The following is a 10,306-nucleotide window of genomic DNA, read 5'->3' as shown; positions in this document are numbered from 1 at the left end:
GGTCATCTAGTTGATCAAAAAGTTATATCTTAGCATATATACTTGGAGTAATCTTTAAGTTCTCTTCTTAATTTGTAATTACTCCTAAACTTGTTAGTTATCCCAATATTTAAGAAAGTTTGCAAGTGGCCCTCCACCACCACAGTAGTGGAGAGGAGTGTTGTCCTTGAGTTCAAATTTTGTCGACTCCCTAATCTAACATCTAATCTAATAAATTTATAGTTTGACAAAATAAAAATTAAGAAAGTTTAGTATTACATCAGATTGTTCACAAAATTGTTGTGCTTAAGGGTGTCAGAGTTTAAAGCTAACCCGAGACAATTTTTTACTGTCATATATATTTGAATCCGACGACTAATATTACTAAAAGTTCATTGTGTATTAAGGTTTGTAACTCAAATAATTAACATACTTGCATTTATCGATTCACACCCCCGTCCCCTCTTCCCCCCAATCATTACTTGCATAAGGAAAAAAAAAATTCTATACTCATTTGATGGTCATGGCTCGTTGACATAAAATGACTATTATTAAAAGGATAATGTTTGTGTCTCCTCATGGAAGACTTATTTGTTCCCCCACTTATAATTAATGAACATTTACTGTGCGAACATTATAATCGGAACCGTTTATTTTCCTTATCATCATCTACAAATCATATATGTAAAAATTATTCAATTTGGAGATCTTTTAATCATTCATATGCATAAAATAAATGGACGGTTCATCATAAGGATGCTACTTATTACCAAAATTGTTGATTGGTTTAACACGTATGGATAGCTAAATCTCCAAATTAAAAGATTTTTTGCAGATAGGTTTTTTAGTCAAAATGGTCTCTGAGATTTGCATAACTCCTCACTTAAGTCCGTGAGATTTGAAATCAATAGAAGTAGTCCATAAGTTTGTCCACTATCAATCATTTTAGTTATTCCTCGAAAAATCTCCATTAAATAATGATAAAACAATAAAAATACCTCATTTTTGTCAAATCATTTTGGCCCATTGTTTATTACATTGAGCATATTTTTGTCATTTAATCTTTATTTAACATAATTTTTCAAGGAATAACCAAAATGATTGATGGTGGACAAACTCTTAGACCACTTCTATTGATTTCAAATCTCATGAACTAAAGTGATGAGTTATGCAAATGTTGACCATTTTGGCTAAAAAGCCCTGTAGATATGATATTTAAATGATGATAAAGAGAATGATTGATTTCAATTATAATGTCTGAATGGTAAAAGTTCCTTAATCATGAGTGGTGGGACAGGTAAGTCCCCATGGAGGACACAAGCATTATCCTTATTAAGAATCTACTTGATAATCAAAACAAACTAGTTATCAAACAGGTCTTAGAAAATGTAACTTTTAAATTGAAGACTAAATTGTATCTGGCAGTTGTATTTCGCTTAAAGTTTGTCAAGACATTTTGGGAGTTACAGAAAACTAAAAGCGTTTTTTGACAGAGTTTGACATAAAAAATTAAAAGTTGAATATACTTCTAATTAAATGCTTATGATAAAATCAGTTATAAGTAAACAAAAATACCCCCAAACAAATCATTGTCATGGGGAAATCACTTTGTTTTCTTCGTTAGTTAACCAAAAACCTCGTAAACACATTTATTCCTTTCATTTCTTTTCACAAAAAGAAATTTAAGAAGAATTTTTCTTTTCTATTCTTGTAACTTGAATAAGGCCTTTCAAGTTTCAACCTAGAATTAAATAGTCATTTCAACGACATGAATTCATAACTTAAAGCCTTTGCCTTCTGCTCGAATTAGAAAGTGGGTGGAGTGAGGTAGAAGGTTGCTGAGCTATCCTTCTCGTAGCACAACACAAACTAATGAATGAGTCAGCGGATATGCGATCGTTTCGGGTAACTTTACGGATTAAATTCGAAGATTTCTCAAAGCAACAAGAATCCAAATCATAAAATAATGTATAATCTCTGTGAAACAAAATTGAGAAGTAGGAGTCAACACTATATATATCTTGATCATTTTGAAATTACTAAATTGCATTACTTATTCGAAATACTACTTGAGATTCCTAAATTTTCTAGAGCTAAACAACGGAGTTTTTCAGTGTATGATAATTTTGAGTATGTATATTATACGATTAAAGTCGCATCAATAAAAATCAAGTCTTTGTCACTCAAAACAAATTAAAAATCAAGACCCTAGAATGAACTAAGATATTAAAACCAATATCTTTTGTATCCATACATAAACAAATGTACAAGTCAAAACTAGTGTAAAGTTACAACCTCCTCACTCATAGTCTCATACAACCAACCTCATGTATGACAGTTAAAAGTTTCTTATTAGATCAACCAGTCAAGGAGCTTGCATTTGGACCACCCAATTTTGATAAATCCACAATAAATAAATAAAACCACAACTCTCAATAATTTAGCACAAAAGATCCAATCCCAGATGGTCCACAATCATTTGGATAGTTTCCTGTGAATAGGGTGGGGAAGATTTTAGTTTTGCACATAAAAGGATGGGAAGAAGCAAAACCAACCCACAAAGCTTTCAAAACACTCATTGCCTATCCTCAGAATCCATGGAAATTGGACCCAAACTCTCTTTCGGCCTAGCTATTTGGTTTCACAAATTTACTTGTCAATTCATTTGTTCTTTTTTGGGTGACAAATGTCAAGCAAGTATAAAGCAAGAATTCTAAAACAAGTAAGAAACAAATGCTAAGTTTCTTTTGCTGTTTTGGTTTGCCCTTTTTTTCTTTTGTACATTCAATCCCAATAAAGTACATACAAACAATTCGCAAAGAGGACCAAAGTCAAAATGTTAAACAACAAGAAGAGTGAAGAGCAATGCAAGAATAATCACACAAATATCAACTCATAATTCCCGACTCAGGTTAGATCAGTGTGTCTATCCCGTTGCATTTGAATTTAAATCACCATCGTTCTTAATCATAACAATTAAAATATGCATGACATTATTGTAACATAAAAGATATTAACACATAATCATACTTGCATCAGTTCGAATCATACTTTCTTGCTCAATACTATAATCACAAGTAGAATGTGTGAAAGGACATAGCTCACAAGTGTTGGGTTCTTTTCATTAAAAGATGTATGACCGTATGATCTAACTCTGAACTGCACCATTTATTACCAAGAACAGTAAAAAAAAAAAAAAAATATTACTCCACCGCAAAAAATTTGTGTAAAACTCTACTCCACCATATGCTTCTAGCTTATATACACATACGAATTTACCAATTCATACCCCTGCAAGCCACCGGAACATCTCCGATATCTCTTCTCCGACGCGCTCTGTTTCCAAGCTCCAATCGCCGGCTACGGACACCTCGCTCCGACGGCTGCTTCCGGTAAAGAATCGTCCAGAGCTCCGAAATGAGATGTCTCGGGACGAGAGGGTGCTGGACAGCCGATCAATGTAGTCCTTGAGCCAGCTCGACCTCCCTGAGCCGACCTCCGAGGCGAGGAACGGCGGCTGAATCGGTGGCTCCGGCTCTGTCACCGGCAAGATGACTTCGTCTTTCTCTCGCTCAGCATTGCTCAGCCTCACTTCCACTTCCGACGCCTCCTCGTCCACGATGTAATCGAAGGAGCCGACGGAGTAGGAGTGCCGATTGGAGGAAGCCGCCGTCGTCGTCGTCGTCTGGTTGTTGTTGCGGCGGCTGACGTTTCCGATTTCGAGGCGGAAGCTACCGCCGTTTGTGGTGGCTGCGCCGTCATTGGAGGAGGCGAGAGTCATGAGCTCGGCGTCGGAAGCGGCGATCGAGGAGCGACATAACGGGCAAGTCTGCTGCGACTGGAGCCACGTGTCGATACAGACGGTGTGGAAGGCGTGGCAGCAGAGTGGGAGGAGACGGAGCTCGTCGCTGGGCTCGAATTTCGACAGGCAGACTGCGCAGTCGGCGGATATGGTGGTGGAGGATCGGCGAGTGATGGAGGAGAAGGTGAAGAGAGGGAGGGCGGGCAAGGTCACCGGATTGACTCGGCGAGTGGATATGCGGCGAGAATCGGAGGATGAGACGGCGGGGGAGGGCGCAAGGCGACGGATACATCGGCGGTTGAGGTGGCGGAGGATGAGACAGAGGCAGATTGAGGCGACGAGTGTGGCTGTGAGGATGACAATGATGATGAAGAGGCTCGGGGTTAGGGTTTTGAAGGAGGAGGAGGAGGATTGGCGGTGAGGTAGTATTGGCAGCGGCGGCGGCGGTGCTGCTACTGTTTCCGACATTTTAGAGAGAGAGAGAGAGAGAGAGAGAGAGAGAGTGAATAAATTCCTTGTTTGTTTTCGGTTTTTATTTCGGAAAGAGGGAAAATAGCGGGGATTGGGAGGGAGATGGCACGTGCCTAACACGTGACGTGGAGGGAATTTGATTATGGCGGAGATGGAGGTGGAGGTGCTGGTCTGGTGTGGAATTGAATTCTGGCACTCGAGAGTAAATGCGCGCAGGTTTTATGAAGAGAGAGATTAGACGTAGGACGAAGGTTCTGAAATTACATAATCCCCCTCTTGTTGTCCCTGAAGTTACGATTGTGCCCCTCCGTTGAGATAAGAAAGTGGGAAATTTGACTTGATAATTTGGCTTTTGTATGGCGGCTTATACTACGATTTTGTGATATTTCTCTTGACTTGTAAGTAAGAGATTTTAAATTTAAATATTATGAATGACAAATTCGATATCAAATTAAATTACTTAAATGTGTGACTTAGCCGAACTAAAAAAAAAAAAAAAATGGCTTTGTGTGGGTGTTTACTTGTTGGTTTTTTCATTGGATTATTTTAACTGGGATGGTTACCCAAAGTTTTGGTCTGCCATTTTTCTCAATTCATTTCTTTTTATTTTTCTAATTAAATTTGACTTTTACTAGTTATTATTATAAATTTATAATCATTAACTAATTACCATGAAGGGTTAGTCAAACCCATATGGAAGTTTCACTCAAGATTAAATTTTCCACATTTAAAAGGTTTTATTACATAACATTACATTAGATTAGGAGAGGTACACCCCCTATTATGTTTAATTATCTTCAATTTTTTTTTTTTTTTTGCGAACAATAGTGTTAGTGAGAAACTGTTAGTTGTTAGAAGGAGGAAGTCTCCATCAGGAAAATTAGTGAGGATCGAATCTGCATTATGGTGCATAATCATAATAACTTATCATCACCGCCAAAAAGCGTCAATTGCGATTAATTATCTTCAATAGATGACCCTCCTTTTGTTTTGATACAAGCGATTAATGAGGAGAGATTAGAACGCTAGAACTCAGATGCAAGGAAAGTATTGTGAGCCAAGTATTATTCTTTCTAATTTTAGGAATGAAAAAAATTCTAGCTATGAGAAAAATTAGGTGAGAGCGTGAGACCCACATCCATTTGCAAAACACCCCACACAAAAGTTAAAAAACTCTGTGTTTTAGCTTAGTAGGTCTCAATTTGATTTTGTCTAAATCTATTGAGTAACCGGTACTCTCCGTGTACTTATGCGCCACGTGTTTTTTTTTAATTTTTTTTTTAATTTTATGAATTTCAACAATTGCATATTTCTTTTCTTTGCCAAATAAAGTTCACCCAAAAAGAAAAAACCGACTAAAGCCAATTACTTACATGGTACTTGGAATCTCAACCATTCGATCTGAGAGGAGCTACTATAATAAAAGTTGGACGAGGTAGCAACAAAACGACGCCGGATACTTTTCCAACCACTGGACACGCGTACTTGTTTTTATCCCCTCCGTATGACCCAGATCCTTAGATCAGTTTTTCTGGTACTAGTTGATCATTGATAGATCTGATGGAGCATGTTCGTATTCGTAGTTTAATCACTGCGCTAATGGACTAATTAAATTAGTATTTGACATTATTTTTGGTACTTTGTTATTATTACCATAAATTCTTTTGGGTACTTTGAAAATTAATAAGAAAGTAGAAAATGGAAAACATATCATATTAATTACATCAAGTGCTGTGCTTTCTGATATAGAATGATGCAAATACTGTTCATAAAACTATGCTACTATATTTTATTAAATGTAACAGCATAACGATAGCATTACTCATTTTAATAAAAGAAAATGGGATTAATAATAGGATGTTCATAAAACTACCGGGAGGGAAAATCAAACAAAAGACTTCACGTGAGAGATTTTTCAAATGCAAAGGGAAGATCGAACAAAAGACTTTGGGTGCGAGAGATTTTTCAGAAGTAAAGGTAAATGTTCTTAACTAACTGAGCTATAAACCATTTGTATTTGGACACTTAATCTATTAGGCCATGCACGCTAAAAAAATTCTCTCAGCTACCATGATAAATATTTTTAACCAATTGAACTTGTATTATTCTTTTTAATAATAATAGTATACATTATACACAATTGTCCTACATCTAATTAAGTATAGCACTATCCATTAACTCATAGTATATTACGGAACACCTCGAATCCATATCTCTCTCTCTCTGGTATGGAATTGCTTGTTTCACACTCTTGGCATGCATGTTTCTGAAATATAAAATATACAATTGTTTTTGATAAAAAAAAAAATTAAAAAAAAAGTTATAATTATCTTCCCGATGAAATAGCATTATTCTTTGGAAAAGGAGGTGTTGGAAAACGGGGCGCGGTGGGACGGGGTGGACCAATGTTATTTACAGGACAGACCGAGTTCATACACTTAGAAAAAAAAGGGTTTCAGACTGATCCGTTTCTAATTATAATAAACGACCGAGATTGAATGATAACTTATTATTCAATCTCAACCGTTAATTTGTACCCTAGTCAAAGTTCCAGAATCAACCTCACACTCGCTCCGCCTCTCCAAACTTTGGAAGCATTATCTCAGTATCCTTGTTCTCAAGTCATTTAAGAAAAGATGACTTCCCCTCTTCAATACCTCAGAGACTGCATTGATTCTCTATCGATTACACTATATTTGGATGAGGGAAATAAACATGGAATTTTGGTAAAAGTTGGAATTTATAAATTGACAGGCACCAATTCTCTTGTTTGGATTCATAAATATAGAAATTTAGAATTTCCGCGTGGAAAAAAAACTTGGAATTTGGGACCACCAAATCCCAAGTTCAAATTCCATGTAAATAGGTGTCATTTCTCAATTTCTATGATTGAGAGTTTAAAAATAACAAATTCCGTATTCAATTCCATTGTTATTTTAGGTTAACCAAACAAGAAAATTTACAAATTCTAGAAAATAAAATTTCGCCATTTCAATTTTCGTCATTTTTAAATTCCTTAGTAATCTTAAATTTCTTCACCCAAACATAGTGCTAATGATTCAAAAGACACAATTCCACCTGAAGGAATGAGAATTGGTGACTGGCAGAAGCCACTCTCTTGTACTCCTTTGCACATTTTAGAATCTCAAAAATTATATTGTATGACAATGGCCAAGAAGTTGGAAGAAAAAAAAAAGCCATTTATAAGGAATGTTTGGGTTGGGATGTTAACACAGTCAAATTACAGCGGATGAAGATGAATTCTGTCCTAGGATTCAAGTCTTCAATGACGACCATGCATGCTCGACTACATGACAAATGTCTCATTGTTATTCCTTTTCTTAAGTTGTAGTAGCTCTGTATTTTGAAAAGCTTTAGAATTCAATTCTTTTTTTCCTATCTTATCCATGGATTCTCAACTCCATATAGAACCCACTCAGTGTATAATTTTTTTTTATTTAACAAACGATATTATCTATATTAAAGGGTAAGTAAATGAGCTAAGTCTCACAATAAGCTAGCAATAATATGGTTCAAATACGCTTTTGACGAGAATCGAACCTAAGACCTCTTACTTCCAAGTAAAGAAAAATATCATTAGACTGTAATACTAAGTGGCTCTTTATGTATAACTAGTTGGAGGGAAAAAAAAATTAAAGAGTTGTTATTGATACTTCGAAAAAAATCATCTTAGATTTTAATACATGAAAATAAAAGAAAATTTTGTATTGAATCGGGCTTAAAATAACAAACATCGTTTGAGTGCTAATAATAGTTTTCAAAAGTCGATTCCTATAACATCTTCTTCTTGAATATGAGGGGGTGTATTCAATTGGAAATTTATAAATCCATGGGTTTTTTATGGAGTTTAATTGATTTATAGAGATTCCAAGTAAAATTTTGATTCAATTCTCTAAAAATCTCATGAGGAGAGGTGAGATTTGTGGATGCTTAAAATACACTACAAAATCCCTCTAATTCCCTCTAATTCCTCAACTTTTTCAAATAAATTCTAATTCTAATTGAATACACCTAGAATGTTATAAAGAATTCTAATTGAATACACCTGGATTTCTAAGGATTTTAATAAACTATTTTAAAATCCTTATTGTGTCACATTGCGGCCCAGGCCCCCACCACATCCTGGGCTCGACTCCACCGTAGCGTGATATGGGCCCCGACCACACCATCACGGTTTTGTTTCTAAGAACTCACACAAGAACTTCCCAGTGGGTCACCCATCCTGGGATTGCTCTCGCGCGAACTCGCTTAACATCGGAATTTCGATGAACTCCGAAGCCAGTGAGCTCCCAAAAGGCCTCGTGCTAGGTAGAGATGGGAATATACATATAAGGCTTACATATTCCTCACCTCTGGACGATGTGGGATCTTACATATTGAATACACATTGAATTTCAGATAATCACTTAAAATCCTGATTGAATACCCCTAAATTTATTAAAAGAATTAAAATTTCTCAAAATCCCAATTGAATACATCCCCCAAGTTATATGAAGAATGAAGTATGAGGGTGAAATTCTATAACGAGTCTGTTTCATTCAGATTCTTCGGAAAGTTCTCTTTTGAAATAAAATGTTATGCTCATTCCTAAAACAAGAAATGCATTAGGTTTCATTCTAGTTCAATTTTCCCAACAATATTCATGTAATAAACATAAGTTTGTACAAAGAAATGCATTAAAAGTTTTCAAAGTAGTCGGAAAAAAATCCCTAATTTGTGGGAGGTTCACACCCATGTGTCACTTCGATTTATATTATTCATAAAGAAATCTCTCAACGATGGAACAATATCCACCTTGCATCATACGTAAGGGATTTCCTAGTTCGGGCTGAGTCATGAGGTATATGTTTATCCCACAATAACTTTACCAAATGCAGAAACGAGATCTAATGCATTCTCATGACTTTAATTTGCGAAACAATGGCCAAACAAGTGTATATGATGGTTTTTCTAATGTGACAAAATATTAATAGCCCCGAACAACGTGCCTAATTTGACAAAAAGAGAAGACATAAGGTGAACATAAGTGTTTGATTACGTATTTATTTATTATTTATGATACATCACAAGTTTACAAATTTGATTTTAAAAAATAGTTTACCTAACAATTTTCCTAAATAAACAGAACTATGCATAGCTCTTAAATATGTTGTTTTGCATAGAATAAATCAAAACATAATACGAAATAAATAAACAAAATTATGTTAAAAAAAAGTGTGGAGAAATTATTTTTATTTAAATTTTTTAGATTAACAAGGGCACATCGATAGATAAAAGATGGGTTATAGTAAAATTTGGAAATTTCGGGTTACATGAAATGAGTAACGGATGATGCAATGAATTAAAAGCTATACACCATCTATCACTCATCACAGAGAGATAATAAAACCAAGATAAGAACAGCATGAGGGATTAATATATCATTTTCTTTAATTAATCAGTCAATGATAAGACTATTAATTAAATAAAGTGGTAAATTAATCAAGAAATTGCATAGAAATTTACACTAAACTTCCATGTAATGTAATGGCTGATGTAGCATGGATAGATTAGGTGTTTGATTATTTGGTTACGTGGAGTACACATCCAAATCTTTGTTTACTTGTAAGTTAAAGTAATAATATATAAGAATTGACGACCCTAATTAAGCAAAGTCAAGTTCTAATTTGTTGTCGTTTTTGGCGTCCAGGCTGATGCGTCAGCGTGCGACAGCAAATATGGCTCGACTGACCTTGACTAAAACAACCAACGGCACAACAAACCCCCACAGTGACGACAAAACAAAACTGGATAACGTTTTTACAAAAGCTTCGGAACAACTTCCCGAGTGTGGACACTTGTAGCCTTCATTCCTGTTCTTTTCGCATCCCGTCACTTGGACTCAAATTCCTACCAAATATGTGTATTTTCCAAGGTGTGAAGTTACTCGGCTTGTTTTACCTTTTTGGGTTTTTTGAATTGTTTAAGTACATTCCAAAATGTTATAAATATGTCAAAGTTAGAGAGATAACATTTTTCATGGTAGGTGCAAGG

The 10,306-nt window shown here is 35.3% G+C and overlaps 1 protein-coding gene across 1 annotated transcript; it reads right to left on the bottom strand.

Annotated features, from left to right (window-relative positions):
• Nucleotides 1–2,949: 2,949 nt before the first annotated feature.
• Nucleotides 2,950–4,463, bottom strand: ATL4 (TOXICOS EN LEVADURA 4). The gene has a single exon (XM_088683648.1). It carries the CDS (start codon nt 4,247–4,249, stop codon nt 3,263–3,265), a length of 987 nt encoding a protein of 328 aa, XP_088539774.1. The 5' UTR covers nt 4,250–4,463; the 3' UTR covers nt 2,950–3,262.
• Nucleotides 4,464–10,306: the final 5,843 nt, after the last annotated feature.

The sequence above is a fragment of the Pyrus communis genome, chromosome 2 (assembly GCF_041283825.1).
Source record: "Pyrus communis isolate YQ-2024b chromosome 2, ASM4128382v1, whole genome shotgun sequence".
NCBI classification, from domain to species: domain Eukaryota; kingdom Viridiplantae; phylum Streptophyta; class Magnoliopsida; order Rosales; family Rosaceae; genus Pyrus; species Pyrus communis.
The sequence above is the reverse complement of the archived record's forward strand: the minus strand, read 5'-3'. Positions and strand labels throughout refer to the sequence as shown.

Excerpts from the sequence above, each read along its gene's own strand:
- ATL4 (XM_088683648.1), bottom strand. The coding sequence starts at position 4,249 with ATGTCGGAAACAGTAGCAGCACCGCCGCCGCCGCTGCCAATACTACCT.